Source organism: Onychomys torridus, chromosome 3 (genome assembly GCF_903995425.1).
Source record: "Onychomys torridus chromosome 3, mOncTor1.1, whole genome shotgun sequence".
Taxonomy (NCBI): domain Eukaryota; kingdom Metazoa; phylum Chordata; class Mammalia; order Rodentia; family Cricetidae; genus Onychomys; species Onychomys torridus.
The window spans coordinates 126,797,405-126,819,772 of record NC_050445.1 but is presented as its reverse complement, the minus strand read 5'-3'; the positions used below and the strand labels follow the sequence as shown (position 1 = coordinate 126,819,772).

At 50.9% G+C, this 22,368-nt stretch overlaps 1 protein-coding gene across 2 annotated transcripts in view; it reads left to right on the top strand.

The window, feature by feature from the left end:
• Polr1a (RNA polymerase I subunit A) overlaps nt 1-13,408 on the top strand; it is a 64,416-nt gene extending 51,008 nt beyond the window's left edge. For both annotated transcript variants that reach the window (XM_036181500.1, XM_036181499.1), the window contains 10 exons: nt 306-473; nt 1,292-1,427; nt 1,831-1,988; nt 6,540-6,666; nt 8,202-8,312; nt 8,868-9,143; nt 10,167-10,367; nt 11,544-11,661; nt 12,159-12,323; nt 12,589-13,408. In XM_036181500.1, coding sequence (XP_036037393.1) covers nt 306-473; nt 1,292-1,427; nt 1,831-1,988; nt 6,540-6,666; nt 8,202-8,312; nt 8,868-9,143; nt 10,167-10,367; nt 11,544-11,661; nt 12,159-12,323; nt 12,589-12,689 — 1,561 coding nt within the window. In that variant the 3' untranslated portion in view covers nt 12,690-13,408. The remainder of the gene's footprint in view (nt 1-305; nt 474-1,291; nt 1,428-1,830; nt 1,989-6,539; nt 6,667-8,201; nt 8,313-8,867; nt 9,144-10,166; nt 10,368-11,543; nt 11,662-12,158; nt 12,324-12,588) is intronic.
• Nucleotides 13,409-22,368: the final 8,960 nt, after the last annotated feature.

Here is a 22,368-nt window from a genome sequence, read left to right as displayed (position 1 = left end):
TATGGGAGCACACCCCACCTCTGACTGCTTGGCAAACCTGAAACTATTTCTAGTTTGAACAGCCGGAAGTGTAAGCCCTCTCTAAACTTCTGTTGCTAGTGGGGAAGGGGATGTGAATGGTCCCCTAAATAACCACTGCTCAGAGAGGCCTGTGTCACTGGCCTGGCAAGGACACATGCTATTCTTGTGGCAAACCTGAACAGTTCAAACAAGGAACCAGCTAGGGATTTGTGTTTCTGCTTTCTGGTGGTGTGGTGGGCAGTTGGATACTTGTTCTTGATTCCTGCTGTTCTTTATGTCTCCAGGCTGAGAACCTTACTGCAGCTGAAGTGGCAGCGCTCACTGTGTGACCCAGGCGAGGCTGTTGGCCTACTGGCTGCCCAGAGCATTGGGGAGCCCTCCACACAGATGACACTGAACACCTTTCACTTTGCAGGCAGAGGCGAGATGAATGTCACCCTGGGTATTCCAAGGTATGGGGGCAAAAAGGGGCACACTGTGCAGCTGTAAGATCTGCTGTAATGTTCCTGGGAAAGGAGTTATTTTATGAGATGGGCAGGGAAGGGGAGCTGGTGAGTAAGAGATTAGGTTTTCTCTAAGTGTGGCTCCTTGGAGCATATTTGGAGCCTGAGTGGTTTTTGTGGCTAGATACTGAGAATCTGTATATGCCTCTGCTACTTCCTTCATTGGGTTAGCAGAGGTGCTTATGAGACCATACACACAGAACATTGTCAACACTCCAGCACAGTGCCCCCTGGTTGCCCAACTCCAGGATTGCCATTCCTGTAGCCTTGGCTCTTTAGGTACATGTCCATACACTGCTGTGTGATGATTGCTGGAAACAGAAAGTGTGGGCCCATGCTCGTGGCATTTGGGTTGTTCCATTTTTGACAGATTGACTCTGGAGAGCTTCCCCAACTTCCCAGGCTGAGGGTTCTCGTCCATGACTGCAGGAGGCTGAGCCCATAGACTGGGGTTGAGGGTGACCGGGCTCAATAAGAGTGCTGAGGGCTGGTTCTGGCTTAGTCTTTCCTCCATTTCTCATCCATTCGGGAAGCTCTAGCTGCTGAGAATGGTGAAGGAAGCGAGCCTTAGCTTAACTCTGCGCATGGGGAGCCTGAACCACAGGGAGGACTCTGGCAGGGCCAGAGCTGGGACTCTGATAAAACGTATTCCCCTGGAATAAATATCCCAAGGTTTCTCATACCACAAACGCTCTGCCCTCTTTAAAAGGTTTCAGTCAAACAAGAAAGTCTGGTTATGTTTGATGAGATGTGTCACTGTTTGACAGGTTGAGGGAGATTCTCATGGTGGCCAGCGCCAACATCAAGACGCCCATGATGAGCGTGCCTGTGTTCAACACCAAGAAAGCGCTGAGGAGAGTGAAGAGCCTGAAGAAGCAGCTCACCAGGGTGTGCCTGGGGGAGGTAACTGTCTCTCCTACTGGATTACACACAAGTGGAGGCCTAATCCTGCACCCCCTACCCCAGCGGAGCAGTCTGCTGGCAGCTGAGCCCCAGACTTCCACCTGGAGATGGAGTGTCTCTGCTAGGTGCTAAGCAGGAAGAAACTTGTGAGATCATTGTCAGTTCCATTGCATTTGCCTGAAGAGTGCAGTAAGAATGCTCCCTGGGTTAACCTACCCTTAGCAGGAGGCACAGGCCGCACTCTGGAAGTGCTTCCTCGGCCGTGCACTCCTGACATACCCCAAGGATTTACACAGGCAGAGCTCACCGAGGTTTCTTTGCCTCAGACTCAGTATCTTGTGATCCGCGTGCAGTACAGTCACCTGGGGCCTGAATGGCTCAGACTCTGTTCATCTGGTTCTAGGTATTGCAGAAAGTTGATGTCCAAGAGTCCTTCCGTATGGGGGAAAAACAGAACAAATCCCGGCTGTATGAGCTCCGCTTTCAGTTCCTGCCACATGCATATTACCAGCAGGAGAAGTGCCTGAGACCTGAGGATATCTTGCACTTCATGGAAACCAGGTCAGGACTCAGCTGTGTTTGTCTTTGACTTTGACCCATGAAGCACTCCTGGCCTGAGCCCACAAAGGAAGTGTCTAGAAAGCAGTAGGCTCCGCTCCCTAATATGGAGCCCTCACCCAAGTCTGTCCTGTTAGTGTGACCCTCCTGCGTCACGTCCTGCGTCACGTATCATTCCCTCAGCTTGTCTTGGATTGTTGAGTCCTCTCCAGCTTACGGTGCTAAGATATGGAAGGACTTGTAGAGGAAACAGAAGGAGCCCTTCACAGTGGAGCTTGTGTGGTTCAGACCAGCACCTGGTGTAGAGTTGGGGTTCCAGGCAGAATGTGGTTCCTCACTTATTTCTAGTGTGCTGATGGGAGCCGTGACATGTTGCTAAGTCACTGCTGTAGATGGATACTCAGAAATCCTGGCTTCTATCTGCTAGGGAGAATGAACTTCCTTTTTCTCTCAAGTCCAGGTTTTCTGGGTGTTTGAAAGCATGGGTCATAATGCGGAATGTACAAGGTCAGAAAGGTGGGAAGATTCACCAAAGCATTTGACTTGCCCGCTGACCCTAATGGTGGTGAAACAGGTTGGGAGGCCACTGGCAGAGTGTACAACCTGTTTCAGAAGGCTGGCTCTCATGTTCGAAAATGTGGTCCAGGGCGCCCCATCTTCTGATTTAAAGCGTGAAAGGCTCGCCTCCTCTTGCTGTCTTGTTACCTGCGTTTGCTTTGGGTGGGAGAGGGAGAAAAAAAAATCAGTCTCCTAACGTTTGAGTATCAGTAACTAGTAAATATACTTTAGGCAAGAAAAATACCGTCATTAACAGGACTCAGCCCCGACCACTGCCTGTAATGTAGACGGATCCCAGGTCTCCCCAGAGCTGCTAACTTGTAAAGAACCAGGCCAGCAAGATGGCTCAGTGGGCAAAGACACATGCCACCAAGCCTGACATTTGACCCCTGGGACCTCATAGAGTGGAAGGAGAGAACTGAGTCTCAAAAGTTGACTATCCTCTGACCTCTGTTTGCATACCAGCATGCATGTACACACACACACACACACACACACACACACACACACACAAAGATATGGACAACCAGAGGCAGGGCTGAGAAGAAGGTTCTCCTGCTTCAGCCATCCCACTCCTGCCGAGTTAGTCCAGTCAGCTGCTGGGGTGGGTACGACTGAAAGCAAGGGACTACTTGGCCTTTTGTCCTTTGCTTCCGCTCCTAAAGGTAATACCACATTGTTAAGTGACCTAAGCAGATGACCATTAGGATGGTTGTCAGGACAGTTGATCTTGGATCAAAATGATGTTGTTTAGACCGGAATCACTGCCTAGCTTGATCCTGCCAGGGTGACATGAGCCCTGGGCGAGGTTGCTGGCTGGGCAAACACAGTGCCTCCTGTGTTTGTTCCACGGGCAGTCCTGGATCTGCTCTGGGACACTGGCAAAGTGACAGGGCACAGTATAGACTCCAGCCTGCAAGCTTGTCAGTTAACAGAGGCGAGCAGGGCGAGCAGGTACAGCCGATGTTTGTACTGGCGTGGAAGCTCTCTTCTGAGAAGTGGGAGTCAGAACCACGGGGCCTCTTGAGGATGATTGAGAGGGGCAGAGCTGACGGCTTTCACCATTTCTCTTTGCCCAGAGCGTTAGCTGCCAAGCAGGTAGGGCACTATAAGGCACATGCCAGCTCGGTTTAGAATTCTGTCTGCCTTGTGAAAGAGAAAGTAGTGAGTCACTTTTTAAAAAAGATTTATCTGTATTACTTTAATTATGTGTGTGTGTGTGTGTCTGTATGTAGGTATGGGCATGTTGTATGCAGCAGGTGTCCAAAGACCAGAGATGTCAGATCCTCCTGGCGCTGGAGTTACAGGCATTGTGAACCACCCAACATAGGTTCTGGGAACCAAACTAGAGTCCTTTGGAAGAACAATAAGTACTCTTGACCACTGAGCCATCCCACCAGTCCCTACACTACCTTTTTGTTTGTTTCTTCCCAGCAAGTGACAACTCTGGCCTGTCCCCGCAGTGAAGTATGTTTTCAGCTCCTAGGCGTGTTTTGCTTGTACACTGGAAAGCCATGATAAACAAGGCCATGTGCAGTCACTTTGGGCAGAGGTAGGCTTAGTGACTCCAGAGCAGGCCTCTGAGGTCCCAGGCAGATAGAGTAAGAGCAGCCTGTAATCTGGGCTGTGGTTTTAGAGTTCCTTTGTCAGCCCAGGCAGTGAGTGACTCAACCACTTAAGGCCTGAGAGCTCGCAGGAAATGGAAGGGGGTGTGAGAGCCCTCCCCGGGCAGCTGTTCCTCCTTTCTTCTCTTCTCCTGTCTGTCTCCCCTTTTCCTTCTCCTCTCCCTCCTCATCTGTGAGATCAGGAGATACTGTTTATTTATTTTTAATGCATAATGGAAAGAAAAGGAACAGAAACAGAGGTAGGTGTTCCTTGGATTGAGACACAGAAGCACAAATGCTCTTATATCTCTGCTGGCACCCATCACTCTGAATATTTGTGTGGTGAACCTGGAAGTGTGGGCCAGAGTGATAAAGTGGAAAGAGCAGTAGACTGGGAGTCGAGGACTGTAGGTTCTGGCTCCTGCCCCCGCCGTGAACTTACCCCAGTAACCCCTCCTGCAGGGAAAGCAACTGAGCGGAAATTGACTCCTGCAGCAGCAGGGCGTGGGGATGTTGACAGGCACTTTTGGAAACAGTGAAGGATCATGTTCCCAGTTCATAGTTGTTTCAGTGGGATGGCTGGTTCCTCTGCCGTATGCCCCTCTGGTTCCTTTCATTTGCCACACTGGCAAACAGCATGACCTTCAAAGAGCATTCACTGAGGGTCATCACTCCCCTTGGAAAACACTGAGCATTGCTGTATCACGTGCACAAGCAGATAAGTTGTCCCATTCATCCACCTTCACCCATGTCCTCAACAGGTCTGGACACCAAAAGAGGCAGGCAGCGCAGGAAGGAGTCCTAGAGGAAAGACGTTTTAGAGGAGTTACATCTGCACCTCAGCCTGTCAGTAGAGGATGGTAGCAAGGTTGGGAATGATGCCCACAGGATGCTTGACAGTGCGAACAGATGGACAGATGTGAATGGTGGGCAAAAAACCTCAGAGCTGGGATGTCCATACCGAGACAGACACTGATGGCGGTGATAACCCTAGCCTCTGAGGGAGCACCTGTCTGCCTGTCCACTCTCTGTGGTGCCCTGGCTGAGTGATCCCTCACAACAGATGAGATCCAGACTCTCACCTCTCGGTGTCCACTCTTTCCCCTTGACTGTCTCTTTCCAAAGTCATGCCCTGCCTCTCTTCTCTCTTGCCCCTGTTCCTCAGCTCCTGGTAAGCAAGCTTGTCACTAGATTAGTGAGTCTCAACAAAACTGCACTCTTTAAACAGACAAACAGGAGCGGGGTGGCTGGAGAGATGGCTCAGAGGTTAAGAGACCCGGTATAGAGGTCCAGATTTGGTTCCCAGCATCTGTAACTCCTGTTCCAGGGGATTGTCGCCCTCTTCTGGACTCCATGGGTACCAGGCACACACATGGTACACATACATAATGCAGGCAAACACCCAACACATATAATAAATACATCTTTAAAAAAAAAAAAACAAACAAACAAACAGGGAAGAAGGATGACATTCTTTAGGTTTTAATGACCAAACATTTGACCTGCTGCTTCTCAAATTAAGACTCCATGCTTCTTGAGGCTGGGAGCCTGTCTTCCCATTGGTCTCTTGCCTACAGGACTAGTGTGGGTAGGTTCAGAGTGGGACTCAGAACATAGGCTGGATGAGCGCAAGGTTAGGGTGAGAACTAATACTGTGTAAAGTAAAAAGCAGTCCATTTGGGATTCTTCAAGTGCCTTGTGAGGGAGTGAGGGTTATAAAAAAAAAAAGCAAGGTGGAGATGGGGCATGCTGAAGTCTGAGGCACCCTTAAAATGGGGAGCTCAGGAGGAAGGGGGTGAGAGTTCCTTTGATAGGTTTGCTTCTCATCTGTGTCTGATTCCGTACCACAAAGCTGGCTGCATTGCCCTTTGATCTGGTGCACTTGAAAGCCCTCTCTCATTCGGGTGTCAGGTTCCTGTTTATGAGGCTGGGGATTCCTCTGACCCAACCAGACCAACTTTCTTGAGTTTCTGTGGGTATCTGGGAGGGGATGGGCTGTCCCAGGCTGGGTTTCCGTCTCCGACAACTGATTCTGCTGTCCTAAGTAGATGGCAGGTGCAGAGGCACTAACAACTGTCTGTTACCAAGAACAAGCTCTGCAAGCCTTAGGGAAAGTGATGCTTAGAACGACCGTGCATATGAAAACCCGCACTGCCCAGACAAGCCAATTGAAAAGGGCAGCAGCCACTCCAGTCTAGAACACAGAGCATGTGTCCAGATGAGGCAGGCTAGAGTGAGGATTGATGTCTTTTCTGACAGATTAAGAGAGTGGGGGAAGGTAGAGGTGGGTAGGAGAGACTGGCCTCAGTCCTTTGTGCTGGCTCCCATGTAAATCCCTCAGCATCGAGAGGACAGGGCACTGACAGGGCTGGATGACTTTCTTCCCATATAGATTCTTTAAACTACTAATGGAAGCCATCAAAAGGAAGAATAGCAAAGCATCAGCCTTCAGAAGTGTGAATACTAGAAGAGCTACACAGAGGGACCTTGATGACACTGAGGACTCAGGGAAGAATCGGGTAAGCACGTGCTCGGGACCCTTATGAAGTACATAAGACGTATCTTAAGTCTGAGAGGTAGGAAGGGCTCCTAGGGAGGGTTCCATGACAGTTCTCAGCCCTCCTCTTGATGTTAGCCCATCTCTCCACGTACCTCAGCATTTGCTGCTTTTGACCAGCAAGCTACACCTACTCCCAGGCATGATGGGCCTGGCCAAGGAGGCTGCCAGCAATGTGGTTTGCCAGCTCTGGACCAGACCTACAGACATCTGTCTCTGATCTCAAGCACCACCTGTAAGAAGTTTCCATCCTGAAGATCATGTGTACTGAGCCTTTGAACGTTCTTGTTCTGGTCTCATTTTTCTCTGCATTTGACTTCCCCCAAATCACCAAGGCACCGACTAGAGGGGTGATTTGAAGCAGAGAGGTCGAGCCTCGGTGACAAAAGAGAAGGAGCAGAAAATCTCTTTGGTAGCAAAGCGGGAGAGGTAGACGTGGGCCAATGAGGAGCAGTGTGGGAGGTCCCTAAGCCAGGGACCGGCACTGCCCAGGGCTGCAGGGAGAGGCCAGTGCCGATGCTGTGAGCCTACTTGGGCAGGGTATCACATGTACTGGGAATTCCCTGCCTGGCTCTGGGCCATCTCTCTGGGCATAGCTAGAATGAGGGGGTGGCCTAGATCAGAGAAAGTCCTAGGTCCCTCCTGTCCTGTGGCTTTGCTATTTTCCTACCTCAAGCACAGATTGACATGGATTGTATTTAACCATCTGTACAGTCTTGACTTAGCCAGAAAGAGGAACCAAGGCCAGGAAGAGAAAGATAGCTCTTCTTCCTCGTCCCCACTCACAATGTTGGAGCAATTTTTTGACATCTTATAATGACTGGGCTGCCCTCTACCACTAAACTGCATCCCTAACCCCTTTTTAAACAATCAAGGGGTAAACAAGAGAGGGTAATGACATATCTGTGACATGAGAGTGGAAGGAGGGACTGTGTGGTAAGCCATAGGAACTAAGGAACAGCAAGGAGGGAGGATGGAGAGGGTGACTAAGGGCGAGGTGGACCGAGAGTAATCAGACGCCACAACAAAACCCACTGCGGTGTGTGCTACCTAAAGGTAATTTCTAAAAAACTCCTGGCCAGGCGGTGGTGCATGCCTTAGCACTCGGGAGGCAGAGGCAGGGGATCTCTGTGTTCAATTCCAGCCTGGTCTACAGAGCGAATTCCAGAACAGCCAGGGCTACACAGAGAAACCTTGTCTTCAAAAACCAAAACAAACAAAACCCCCTTGAACATGAAAGACTTCACAGGTGCATGTAACTGTGAAAGCCAAAGGGAAGGAGGTTTGCAGACCCGAGGTTTGCTGATGAGTAGACACCAGGCAGATGGGCTGGGTCAGGTAGTGGGTAGGTAGAGGATGACCGATGGAAAGGTCGGTAGATGGACAGGTGCAAAGGTGAATTGCTCATTTCATACAAGGATCATCAGGTGGACAGATGGATTCACTGACTACTGGATATTAGAACTAACCATTTTTCTCCGTGATCTCAAACCACAGAGAGAGGATGAGGGTGATGAAGAAGAGGAGGGGAACATTGTGGATGCTGAAGCTGAGGAGGGGGATGCAGATGCTTCTGACACCAAACGCAAGGAGAAGCAAGAAGAAGAGGTGAGGGGTGCTGGCTTAGTGCAGGGGCTGTGCTCACACTAAGGAATTCTCCCTCTCTGTCATGCTTGGACCCCGTCAGAAGTCTCACCTAAGCTGTCTGTCCTGCATATCTCCTGACTGATCCCTCCCTGGAACCTGGCTAACCTGGGTATGAGTCAGACTGAAGGTCCCAGAGGAGACTGACAAGTCGTCAGAGTTTCTCCTGTTTGTACAGTGAGACCACAATCTCTCTCACTTTCCCCAAACCTGTCCCTGGTGCCATGATCTCTCTAAGAACAAAGAGAAGATTAGAGAGGCCAGAGGATTCAAAGAAAGAAAGCTGAGTAAGAGGGTGAGCCAGGGAAGCTGTGTGGCAAGTAAGCCACCTCTGAGGGGGCACATCAGGACTGAGGGGTGGCTGTCTCAGCAAAGGCCAAGGAAGGTAAATGGAGGAAGGTGAGCAGCCAGAGCAGAGATGCTACCAGTGTGGACCAGCAAGGGGTACAGTGCTTGTTCCATAGGCAGAGCCCAGGTGACCAGACCCTCACTGACTGCCTATATTTCACTCCCCACCAGGTTGACTATGAAAGCGAGGAGGAAGGGGAGGAGGAAGGGGAGGATGATGCACAAGAGGAAGGGCCCGTCGATGGTGAAGGTGCCCACCAGGTCCATGAGCCAGGCGAGGAAGAGGGTTCGGGCCTGGAGGAGGAGTCATCCCAGAACCCTGCCTGCCACCGGCACACCAGGCCTCAGGGAGCAGAGGCCGTGGAACGCCGTGTCCAGGCTGTACGGGAGGCCCACTCGTTCATTGAGGACTACCAGTATGACACAGAGGAGAGCCTCTGGTGCCAGGTCAGTCTGTACAGCCGGGCCAGGGGCTTTTGTCCAGCATGACCCTCATGTAGAAGTATGCAGCTGAGCCCACAAGCTGTTCTTCCTGCATGACTATCTCCTGAAGAACCTCTCTCTTCCTTTTAACGTTCTGTGTGTATGGATGGGTGTTTGCCTTCAAGCATGGCTACACACATGTGCAGTGCCCTTGGAGGCCAGAAGAGGGCATCAGATCCCCTGAAAATGGAGTTACAGATGGTTGTGAGCCACCATGTGGGTGCTGGGAATTAAAGTCAGGTCCTTTGGGAGTACAGCCAGTGTTGTTAACGACTGAGCCATTTCTCCAGCGGCCTTAGAAGAGTCTCTTGATGTTTGGAGACACTGCTCTAAAGCACAGCCCTATCCATCCCACTTTCCAACCCCTAGTGCTCAGAAACAGTGTGCATGGGAGTCTCAAGTACAGGCCTAGTAGGTGTAGACTTCTAAATGACTCGTGTCGTTTAATCACTGAATATAAACATGTCACCATACATCACAGGTATGGCAGCTTCCTTCCTTCCAGGAGACAGTAATCTATCCATTCTGCCTGCCTCAAAAGTCCCCTGGCTCCCTCCTGAGGATGTCATGGTTCCTTTGAGGTCTGAGTAGTTTGATGCTTTGGTATCAGCATAGACATACCCCTTGTCTTCTCTTTAGTCAAACTCCATGGTTCTCAAGTGGTAGCTTGTATAACAGAACTCGCTGGTGGGACCCCAAGCCCCAAGCCACAGGCACTGCATCGTGGCCATTGAAAGGACAGGCCATGGAGTGGGCTAGATTCTCAGTGTCCTCACTGACATCCGTCGACTGTTTCCATCCTGAACTGGGGTCAGTTAGGCCACCCAATATTCAGTGTTCTGCCAGCTTCTGCAGCAGGACCCTCTCCCCAGCCAGGAGACTACTGAGTGGGCTTCGAAGGCTTCTTGAGGTGGGCCTGCAAGCTCCTGCCCTGTCCACGGAGCCAGGGGCAATGTCTTCCCTGGCCCAGCTCGCTTTCTCCCGTAGGTGACTCTGAAGCTCCCACTGATGAAGATTAATTTTGACATGAGCTCCTTGGTTGTGGCCTTGGCCCACAATGCCATTGTCTATACAACCAAGGGCATCACTCGGTGCCTCTTAAATGAAACTACCAACAGTAGCAATGAGAAGGAGCTCATACTGAACACAGAGGGAATCAACCTCCCTGAGCTGTTCAAGTACTCGGAGGTATGTACCCTGCCGGCTGATTGCTGGTCTGCGACAAATCTTGGCCCTGACCTCATGTTCTTTTGGGAACCAGGCATTGGGAGTTGAGCTCCCAATGAACTGACTGGACCCTGCTAAGGCCTATGTGCTACACTGTGGTCCCCAAATTTAGTGTGTGCTCTCATCCATGACCCAGGGACTCCCAGTGCCTGTTCGGTTTGCAGTGTAGAACCTGCTCAACATTAGCCCAGGATTTCTCAGACTCCTTGAGAAGCCTCTTTGTGTTGCTCTGTTTTCTCTGGACATGAAGTTCTTCTCAGAGTAAAGTATAAGAAACGCTGAGCTGCATTGCTGGCCTGCGGGCTGCTCCCTTGATTTGGTAAAAGTAGCTGCAGCCCAGCCCAGAGCTCCCTTGTGGAGCTGAAGGAGGCCCTGTGCTCCCACCCCACCCACTCACCAGTCCTTTCTCTGAGGTGCTTCAGCCCCAGGGCATGAGAGGAGCTCTGGGGGCTGCTCCAGCCCCTGGTCCCCTACCCCGCACCACACTGCCCAGGGTCCTGTCCATCTTGGGCTTCTGTCTCCACCCGTGGTGCTCAAGAGCGCGCCCAGGGTTGTGCAGAAAATGATCTGCACCTCCTGAGTGTGCAGGGTGTGGCTTACGTTCACTTAAGCTTTGTTTCAAGTGCTCAGTCAGCCAGCCTGTCGCTTGGTCTCCTGTGGAATGTGGCTAGTCCTGGGGCAGAGCCCCCTCCAGCCATAGTGCACAGCCACTGAGAGCCTCTGGCTCCAAGGCCTCTGGTGAGGCCCAGTAACTGGTGGGGTCCAACCTGTTCCTGCCCTGGGCACCCTAGAAAGGTGTTTGATGGTCTCTGCTGAGGGACCTCTCCAACCTCCCAAGTGTCCATCCCAGTAAACAGGTCTTTGTTAAAAGAAGAGTGAACAAGAAGAAAACGTGTCTGTCTGGATCTGAGTGCGTCCTGAGTTGTCTCTTCACACTGGTCCCAACAGGGCAGACAAGGCCCTGACTGCTGTGCAGAGGCAGTTATGCCAGCAGCTTTCCTCATCCTTGCTGCCCCACACACTTGACACCCGCTGTGCCCAGCCACCGGGCACAGGGCAGGCCAGAACAGTAGGGGACATGCGCACAAGAGAGCTGGCAATGGGGCTCTTCCCGTCAGCCTGTCCTCCCTTGCCCAGGTGCTGGACCTGCGCCGCCTCTACTCCAACGACATCCACGCCATGGCCAACACTTACGGCATCGAGGCTGCACTGCGGGTTATTGAGAAGGAGATTAAGGATGTGTTTGCTGTGTATGGTAAGCAGGGCATGACAGCATGCCTGGCCTAGTTGGGGTACCCGGTGGCCGTGGCTAGAGAACCCAGTCAGCCCTGCATGTTGGCGGGAGCAGAAGCGTGGGTGTAAAGTGTACAGGGGCTATAGTTGCTTGAGAGTCCGCGTGAGGGGGTATGGAGGATGGAGGCTTTGACTCCTGAAGCTTCCCAGTGGTGTCCCAGTTGCTGGTGCCTCTGAAATTCACAGTTGATGGCTTGGCCCTTCAAGGTTCTAGCTCCCAGGTAGAAACAGCACAGCTAGACAGATTCATTTCCTGTGCTGCTGGGTGGACATGTGCACAAGATGAAGAAACCTGGGCAGTGCCTGGGCCAGCTGTAGGCTTTCAGAGCTGGATGAGGGGGTGGAGGAGCTGAGAGGGACCTCAGGCTGTGGTTAGTGCCTGTCTTCTATCAGTACTTCCTGCTGTTTCTTTGGTCACTTTGGAAGGCTTACCCCTGCCTGATTCTGCCCCTGTGACAGGCATTGCAGTTGATGCTCGCCATCTCTCCCTGGTCGCCGACTATATGTGTTTTGAGGGTGTTTATAAGCCCCTCAATCGCTTTGGGATCCAGTCAAGTCCCTCCCCTTTGCAGCAGATGACATTTGAGACCAGCTTCCAGTTTCTCAGACAGGCCACCATGATGGGTGAGTTTGATGGTGACTCGGGCCTTCCCTGGGCAAATGGCTTGTGCCACAGCACATCTTTGCATGCGGTGATAATCTGGAATCAAAAGTAGAAAGGCAGCGGACGGTCAAGGTCTGCATTCGGATGGAATAAGGAGGAGTGTCTCCTCTTCCAAACTTAGTTACTGTGCCACAGTGTGAGTATCCAGGGCCTCCGAGGAACTCACCACACAACCTCGGCATCGAGCCCTAAGACCCCTGACCCAGGCTCTTCTGTCTTTCACAGGATCCCATGATGAGCTGAAGTCACCTTCAGCCTGTCTCGTGGTGGGGAAAGTCGTCAAAGGCGGGACAGGCCTGTTTGAGCTCAAGCAACCCCTGCGATAGCAGCACTGTCTGCCTAGCCTGGAGGACCTGGGGTGGGCACAGCTGGCAGTGAGAGTGAAGTAGCGAAGCAGTGACCTTGGGCTCCAGAAAGCAGCTTCACCTTGCCTTTCCCGTCTCAGGATCAGTAACAAGGCTTCCCTGACAGACGCCCAGGACTCCACTCGGGAATTCCACTGTGAGCCACGTTTGCTGTTGGCAATCCCAGGTGCCACTGTTGCTATCTATCCATAGCTAGTGGCTAAGGAAGCCAGAAAGGGCATGAAACCTGCTTCCCCATACCTGCCCCTCCCTGCTGCATCCCCTGCAGGAGAGTCCTCAAAGAGTCTCCACCCAGGGCTGCTTCCCTGGGCCACAGACAGAGTGACACAGGCCCTGGCCCTGCTGCCATTGCTGTATGCTCATGCACTGGAGCAGACAGCCCTGCAGCCAGGGATGTCTCTGGGACCCCAGCAGCTCTCTACCTCACAGAAAGCCCTGTCCACTGGGGCCACTCGGCAAGTAGCCTGACCTTCCTGCCTCTGCTCCCAGCTTGACGTCCAGCCCACAGCCACCCACAGGCCTGCACTGTGGGGTCTTTGAGGCTTGCAGTAGGGTGCCCTGACTAGGACCAAAGGGCAGAGGCTTTGTTAGGCCACGGCCGTTTCTGTTTTTGTCCACTGTTGTTCCAACGTGGGCTGAGTAATAAATGTGGCCAGGACTGGCTGTTGGGAGAGAATCAAGACTTGGGTTTTTAATCTGTTCCCTTTGTTTGTGGTTTCTATATCTGATAATTGGGATTTTCTTGGCACAGAGTTCAGGCGTTTCTTCCTGCTTTTATCTGGCAATGTAGGGGCAGATCTCACCCCTGACCCCAGTCTTTACCTCTGACTCCCGCCTGTGGCCACATGGCCAGAAGCCTGAGGGAAGAATTTGTGTCAACCCCTGTACAGTGAGAGGGTTGCAGTGGCCTCAAGGGTGAGCTGGGCTAAAGGTAGGCCTTGCCAAGAGAGAGACTCTGAGGCCTCCCCCAGGCTCATGATAGGACCCAGCCTGTGCACACCCAAAAAAGCCAGCCCCTCATGACAGATGTAAAAGCGTGGCTGGGGACTGGCCATGCTTAGGCTGTACTGGAGCCTGAGGTGTGGCATCTACCCACCCACACAGCTATTGGCTCTCCTCTTAATCCATCCTCTTTATCACATTTAGCTTGAACCTACTATGACTTGAAAACTCAAAACTTTCTCTTCAGAAAAAAAAACATTTACAATCCTGAGAATACTCCCAAGACTGTTGCCATAACCTGCCAGGGAGACCAACATCAAAGGATTCTGAACAGATGAACACCAAAACAAACAAGTCATCTTGTAAAATGACCCAGTGAGAGGGAGGCGAGCAGGCTCTAGATACAAAAAGCCAAGCGTTCCCTTTTCTACTCATCTGCTTGGGAGTGGAGTTGAGTCCCGCTTCAGTGTTGAAGACTGCCCACCCAGGGCTACTCATGCTAGGCTCCTCCTCTAAACTGCCCCCAACACCCGGGGAATATTTTAGGAGGCTGATTATAGAACCACACCCCAAGATTAGGATAGACTGGCCTTGGGTGCAACCTGGATGTGGAAGGAGCTCCAGAAAAGAGTACACAGCAGGAACCACGGGCTAGTTAACCCCCAGTGCTATAAATCAAAGCTAACTCCGCAGTCGTGTGAGAGGACCCCTCAGAAGGCAGTCACTACTTCTAGGTCCTCCAGCAAGCTCTAAACAGCTAATGTCCTGGTTCCACATGTCTGCAAGGAATTTAGAGGGGGCTAAAGGAAGCTGCAGTGACCACACGCAGGAAGCCTGGCAGAAGATAGGCGCTCTTCTCAGCAGGAAGCTTCCGAGTCAGCACAGTAGGGAAGCTGCATGTCCACCTTTCAAAGTCCCTGCCAGGAGGATGCCAAAAGGAGGGGGCATTTGACAGCCAGTATTTCCTCTAAAACAGTTCCATGAGAAATTTCCATCAAAACATTCACGTTTGGCCTGATGACACACCCCTGTAATTCCAGCACTTGGGAAGCTAAGGCAGGATGATTTCAAGTTCAAAGTCCTCCTGGTCTACATGTGAATTCAAGACCACCTTGACCTATATAGTAAGATCCTGTCAAACAAGACCTGGAGGTGCAGCTGTGTGGGAGAGTACCCTTGCAAGGGCCTGGGCCAGCCCCAACTCAGCAAATTAAAAATTTAGACCCTGAATGGCCAAGGAGAACCATCCCTCTAGTTCAAGGGCCTCTGTCCTGTAAATGCTAAGGAGGTTAGGTGCAGGTCCCAGGTGTCACTGAAGGCAATACAGTGGCAGCAAGAAGCAGGTGTGTCAACAGGCTCATGTGCTCCGTGGCACCTACTGTTGTTTGCCTGTACCCGAAGATCATGCCCAGTGCCCGTTCTCCCATCCTGCATCCATCCCACCACGACCTCCACCTGTGTGAACCATGTAGGCCCTGCTCTCATGGCACCAGTAATGCAGCGCGCCAAACACACACTTCATCAGGGAATGATGCCTCATCACTGACCAAAGTAGGACCAAGCTGCTGGCTTTATGGAGAGGAGAGAAGGATCCCCTGGGTGCATGGACCAGAAGAGAGGAAACTCAGAAAAACTATGAGTTCAGTCATTGCTTTCCCACCAGTTTCCACTCCCCCTCCCCCCGTTCCTGGGGCAGCCGTGTGTGAGGAAGGCCTGCTGGCCCTGCCTGGTGCCCTGTCTGTCTGTCTGTCCTTTGTGCTCTTGTCACAGGAGCTTAGCCAGTTTGGGGCTGTGGTATACACGTGGGAGTCTCAGACACCATGGCCTCAGTAGACCACAGTGACACCTTACTCAGGATTCTTTATTTGTTTGGGTAAGTGGGTGAGCGTGATGTATGTATTTATATGTGTGTTGGTGCACGTGCACATACATGTGTGTGGAGGCAGAGTGTCAGTACTCAGTTGTTTTCCATTTAATTTCTGAGACAGGGCTCTCACTAAACCCAGAATTCATCAGTTGGCTAATTTTACATAGGTACTTGGTATTCAAACTTGACTCCACATGCTTGCTGTGACTTTAATGACTGAACCATCTTTCCAGGCCCACCCCAAGGTTTTCACACAGAAACTTGAGCCTGACATTCTAGTCCATGCAGCCAGTCAGACTTCAAGGAAGCAGTGATGCAGTGAGCCTGTGTCTGAGCAAGACAGTAGGCTGAGGACGGCTTCTTCCTTCAGCCAGGTGCTCTCAGTTGCAGACAGCACTCAGTTTCTTGGACTTTCTGCACTTCCTTTCTCTTACGTGTAAAATGGTGATTAAGTGTTGATAAAGTCATACACAACTATAGGTGTGTTTCCCTATACACAAGTGGTCCTCAGCTAGGGGCACATTTACACCCCTCCCATGCACACCTGGAACTTCTGTCACAACTGTCGAAATGCTCCTGGCATTAGTGGGCACACATTTGAATGCTGCTGTAGCTCACAGTATAGTCTTCACAACAAAAACATCATGCGGTACTGTTGGACCCGTGCTGGGGTGGCCCCCAGTTTAAGCTCTGCCAGGATAGGGGCCCGGTGTTTAGCAAATCCTGATCCCCCTGTTTCAACAAAGGTTGGGGGAGGTGTGACTCTTAAGAGTCTATATTCATCAACCATAGCCATATGGTTGAGACCTGTAGTGGCCTCCCTCCCACTCCCTGAATCAGTCACGCCATCCTTGTCAAGAGATACCTGAGCTCCCTTCTTTGTGAGTAGATCTCTCCCCCAAAGGGGATATGGATAATTAGGCCTGACCAGGAAAGAATGAGATACCTGGCCCATCCCCAGGTCCACCTGCCTTCGGGTAGTTTGTGAGCATTGGTCCATGCCTGTAGCCTCCTGTAGCCAAGATTTTTTTTTCTTTGAAATGGGATCCAGGAGGGCTGTCAGAACTGAATGTTGGGCACCTGTATGAGCCATAAACTGGACAGGCCTCCCCTCTCACCATAGAATTGCCCTAGGTTCGGGGACGGGGTCTGAACCCTGTAGCCTTCCGTCACTTCCTGCTTCCACACCAGTACAGTGGGCTCCTTACGGCCCCTCTTTCTGGGGCATCCCTTGACCCGGTGTCCGGTCTCCTTGCAATAGGTGCATTGCTCCTTTGCAGCTCTTGTTGTTGCTCTCTCAGGGCGGGCACCTCACCTTGTTCCCAGGCCAGGCAACAGAGTTGTCTTCACTTGCCCCTGGGTCTGCAGCCACTCTGGCTCTTCAGTCCTTTTCCCTTTCTGCTGCCCTAACCCTCTCCTGCCTCTCATTTTTTCCATCCTCAGGCTGGCTTGTCTTTCCTCAGGAGTCTCTCTATACGTTATTTGCTGCCTCCACCAAGTCATTTTTCGACTTACCAGCTAAACCATCTGTCTTTTGGAGCTTCAACCATGGTGTCTGGTGATATTGGGGGAGGGGGTCCAGCCTGGGGTTCAATATGAGGGGGAAGGAGACATGGTCGGGGAGGGGCTGAGGGCTTGGGATCCTTGGGGAAGTTCTTGGCATCTTCCAAGGTGAACACTTTTCTTTTCTTTCTATCCCCCCACCCCCACAAGACAAGGTTTCTCTGTGTAGCTTTGCACCTTTCCTGGAACTCTGTAGCCCAGGCTGGCCTCGAACTCACAGAGATCCGCCTGCCTCTGCCTCCCAAGTGCTGGGATTAAAGGCGTGCACCACCACCGCCCGGCTGTGAACACTTTTAAAGATTCCCCCAAGTTGATTGTGAGTAATGGCTTTAGCCAAGATGGGGCATTTCAACCAGGTCTTCCAAGATATTAATGTAGGGACCCGGTCAGGGTGTCCAGGCCATCCATAAATGACATCCTTAGCCCTGCTAATGAGAGATTTGTTAAAAGTGCCTTCTATGGGCCAGTTAGTCTGAAAGGATAACCACTCCAGTTCACAGGTTCTGGAGTCGGCCAGCCTTTAGGTTTTCCCATCCATTTCATCGGCCACAGTCCTTGAAATCTTTAAAATGGTCAAGGCAGAGCTTGGGGTGGGGGAGGGGAGGACAGCTGGCTGGCCCATTATTTCAGTATGTTCCAACCACAGAAAACAACAAACACAACCAAAGACACATACACACAATAACAGATGAGACAGTCGGCCATGTACAGATCTGAGGGTGAGACACTGGGTCAACAGTCAGCAGTCACCACCCACTCAGTCTCTGCAAAGGAACTAGGGGAATCCAGCCCCCCTCAAGAGGGTCCCCTGACCCACCAACAGGTTCTCCCAGCCTGTGATCCTCCAGCATGTCTGCCTAGATCTTAAACAGGCTTCACAGAAGGAGCTCCAGCAGTCAGAAACAGAAAACAGTACAGAGTTTGCCCCCGGCAATTCAGAAAGTTATCTGATAGTTGGCACCTTAAGACTCAGTGGAGGATGGTCATGGTGGGCTTGGGGATCCTGGGTGAGCCCCCAAATGTGCCCAAAGTCTGGACTCCCAAAAGACCAGCAAGAGACCAAATCTGATGCAAAAAACAAAGAGCCTTCATTTCAAGTTAACTTGGGCCTCTCTGCCATCTGAAGCAGCAGCAGGGCAGGAGAGACCTCAAGCAGCACAGGGTGAGGGCTTTATTGTGGTTAGGCAAGGGGGCTTGGGGAATTCCAAAACTGCATAGTTGCAGACCTGGGATTGACTCAAGCCACAGTTGGGGTATCTGGACTTAGATGATTGGCTGTTTGGGGTCTAGGAGAGTTGCAACAGTCTAGCCTCAGCAGAAGGACATCTGGACTTGTTTGTCCATTTCTGATTGGCCTCTCCCGGTGGTGGAGGGGTGTCTATGGTTCTCTGTAACTGGAGTTAAGGTCAGGGACAGTCTAGAGGGCATCCTGCTCAGGTCTTTTTGCTATGGCTGCAGTTCTACTGAGGCCTGAGTCTCTCACTTCCCACTTCTGAAAATTGCCCGTTTGTTGCATTTCTGTCTGTCTGTATCTCTCTCTCTCTCTCTCTCTCTCTCTCTCTCTCTCTCTCTCTCTCTCTCTCTCTCTCTATCTCTCTATCGTGTGAGCGCGCACGCGTGTGTGTGTGTGTGTGTGTGTGTGTGTGTGTGTGTGTGTGTGTGTGTGTAGACCAAAGGTCAATCTCAAGTGTCATTCCTCAGGTGTTGTCAACTTTATTTATTTATGTATTTATCTTTGTTTTTTCATGACAGGGTTTCACTGTGTAGCAGCTCTGACTGTCCTGGAACTCGCTTTGTAGACCAGACTGGCCTTGAATTCACAGAGATCCACCTGCCTCTGACTCCCAAGTGCTAGGGTTAAAATCATGTGTCACCACTGCCTGACCACTTTATCTTTTGAGGCAGGGTCTCTCACTAGCCTGGAACTTGCCAGAAAGCCCCAGAGGTTCACCTGTCTCTGCTGCCTCAGGGCTATGTTTATAGGAGCACACTACCACACTGGGCCTTTTTACCTGGTTCCCGGGGGTCCTTAAGCTTGAACAGCAAACACCCTACCAACTGAGACAACTACCCAGCCCCTCCTTCACTACTTTTTGTTTTTATTTGTTGTTTCTGTTTGTCTATTTTAGAGGATTATTTGTTGTATGTAAAAATAGCCTTTTACAACCTGCCTTAAAAACTCTCTCATAAATCATTACACGAGGAGATAAAATAGGTAAAAAGTTCAAGCTGGCAAAACCTTCCATAAGGTCAGCTCTGGCTGGTGCAATCCCGGCTATTTGCAGAGCTAAGGTGGGAGATAGACCAGTCTGGGCAATACAGTAAGATGCTGGCTCAAAAGAAAAAAAAAAAAGAGGAGAGGAAATAAAAGATCTGCTATTGGCTACCCTGACAGGTCACTTAATGAAGCTGTAGCATTTTCTAGGATACATAGATATATAAAAGCAAATAGGGTTGGAGATTTAGCTCAGTGGTAGAGCGCTTGCCTAGCAAGCCCAAGGCCCTGGGTTCGGTCCTAAGCTCCGGGGGGGTGGGGGGAACAAAACAAAACAAAAAGCAAATGAATGTTGTAGGTGACTATCAGAGGACCGTGTTTATACTGGCATCCAGATGTGCTGGTACTGGAGACTGGAAAATGACTAGAAGGAACAGAAGGAAGCCAGCTCTGCCCTCCTCTATGGATTCTGTGCTCCATTATAGTTGCCCACCTTTACCTTTGGGTTGCCACACATGGAATCAACCTAAGTCCTTTATCCATAGCCAGTTCACCCAGTCCTAGCATAAACCTGGTAAAGGGTTCGACTCCTTCCCTCAATTCACAACAGCTTGCTTAAGGACACAGTCAACAAGCATGTGGTAGACAGAAGACCTGAAGCCAGGCTGCTGGTCCAGAAAGAGCCTCTTTATCTCCTTCCTGTATACAGCCCCTTTGTTTGGAAGAAGCTCTCTGCCATTGGAGACTGACCTCCACAGAAAATGGGCCAGGAGCATCTCTTCTTGGTTGTATCTGTGGTACCTGGAGAACTCCCCAGATAAATCTGAAGGATTCCCAAGTTAGGCTCCAGATCACAGAAAATCAGACTTGGTGGTTGGAGAAAAGTATCAAGACCTAAACTCTGGGTTGCCAAAGGAATCTGCAGCCCTTCGGCCTAACCGCAGAGTGAACCCGGTGTGGGCTGTGCAGTTGTGCAGACCGTCTGTGGTGCCATGTGATCAAATCTCTAGCTTGCTTCCCATTGGCTGTTTCACAGAGAACTAGATCTACTTAGAGAAAGTGAAAATGTCACCCTAGAGTTGGCACACTTCTCAAGGAAGACTCACTGCTGATGCCCTTGCCAGCCACCTCCTGACAATCCCTCAGTAAAGTGTAGGGCGAGTAAGACTCCTGTTCTCTGAACAGCGAGCAGGTAGGCAAGGAGTGAGACAGTTGGTGGAGGGAACAGGGGCAGTTCTACAGAAGTTTGTGGACTACGGGCTCATCACATTAAAGATTAATGACCAGCTGATGGCAGGCCGTCATCTCTAGTGCTCCAGGCCTTCTGCCTGTTTCTGCTTCTTAGCCTGTTGGCCAGACCAACTCCTCACACAGCATCCTGCTGTCCGAGGTCCATCAGACCAGCTTTGCCTTGGAACACCGTGCTCTACACTTGGAGCTGGCCCCACCAGGCCCAGTTTCTACCCCATTTGCTTTTTATTGCTGTAACCAAACATTCTGAACAAAAGCAACATGGAGAGGAAAGGGTTTTATTTGATTCTAATCACAGTCCATCACTGAGGAAAGGCCAGGCAAGAACTTGAGGCAAGAACTGAAGCAGAGCATGGAGAGATACTACTTACTGTCTTGATCTCCAGGCTCACTCAGCTTGCTTTCTTACACTTCCCAGGACCGCCTGCTCAGGGATGGTACTACCCACAGTAGGCTGGACCCTCCCACATCAATTATTAATTAAGAAAATGTTCCAGAGGCTTGCCTTCAGGCCAGTCTGATGGAGGCATATTCTCAATTGAGGTTCCCTCTTCCCAAATGACCCTAGTTTATGTCAATCTGAAACCAAACAGGAAAAAGCATCACCACAGGGTCTTAGGCAGCGATTTGCCCTATGTCATACATTCCTCATAGTTGGACTATCCTGGGGTAGCTGTGTGTCAGAGAGCTACAGGTAGGTAAGTCCATCTAACTAGAGCATACAAGACCAGCTTTCCCAGTGAGGGGGCCAAGTGAGAGCCATGTGGGTTAGTTCAGGACCATCTGCCCTCCTGTCTTGAATGGCGAATGGCAAAGCAACCAGACCAGAGTAGGCTGTTGGGTAGACAGAACAGGAAAGAATGCTGGAAGTCACTCTGGGACCATGGCCAAGAGAGTAGAGACTTCCTGCGATTGGCTTACACATGCTCTTGTCTCCTTACTCATGAGAAGCGTTCACATAGTGGCTGACAGGAGAGGGTACAAAGTCAAGCTCTGCTCAGGGCCCAGCATGTCACCCAGGGCCTGACCTCCAGTGAGTTTCCCAAGGCTGAAAAAAAGCCTGTGGTAATTTTCCAGCCCCCTCACAGGCCTTCCCAGGAGACACACCCACAGGACAATGGCCTCTCTCTTCATTTCCCCAGCAGTTTCCTAGATATTTTTATAGCCCAGCCAAAAATTCTTGTTTCTGGGAGCTCAGTCATGGAGAAGGTGAGGATTTCCCTCCATGCCTGGAGCCTGTGCTAGGGAAACGGGTGGGGTAAGTGTCACCCATCAGAGGGCTCCCTAGGCTCCCAGTCTTTGATAACGTCCATCCTCTGAGAAGGTCCCTGGTGACTCTCTCTGATGATTGCTCCTTATTCTATGTTTATTGCATTATAAAAATTGAATTTTTTCACATCTCTTCCATCATGTGTTATCTATATGAGATCCTAGAATAGGAACTGGGTCCACCATCCCATAAGGGAGGCAGGCAGGCTTTTTATATATATATATATATATATAATTTTTAAATTTTATGTGTACATGAGTGTGCCTGAGTATAGGTATGCACATTACATGCATACAGGAGCCCACAGAGGTCAGAAAAGCATTGGATTTCCTGACACTGGAGTTACAGATAGTTGTGAGCCACCATGTGGGGGCTGGGGCCTGGTCCTCTGGAAGAGCAGCCAGTACCCTAACTCTTAAGTCACCTCTCCAGTCCCATAAAGACAGCTTGCTTAAGTGTCTGGCCGCACACCTACCTCTCCTACACAGAAGCTTCAACCAGGCTGCAATATGCTCAGCCATGATTGGCTGAA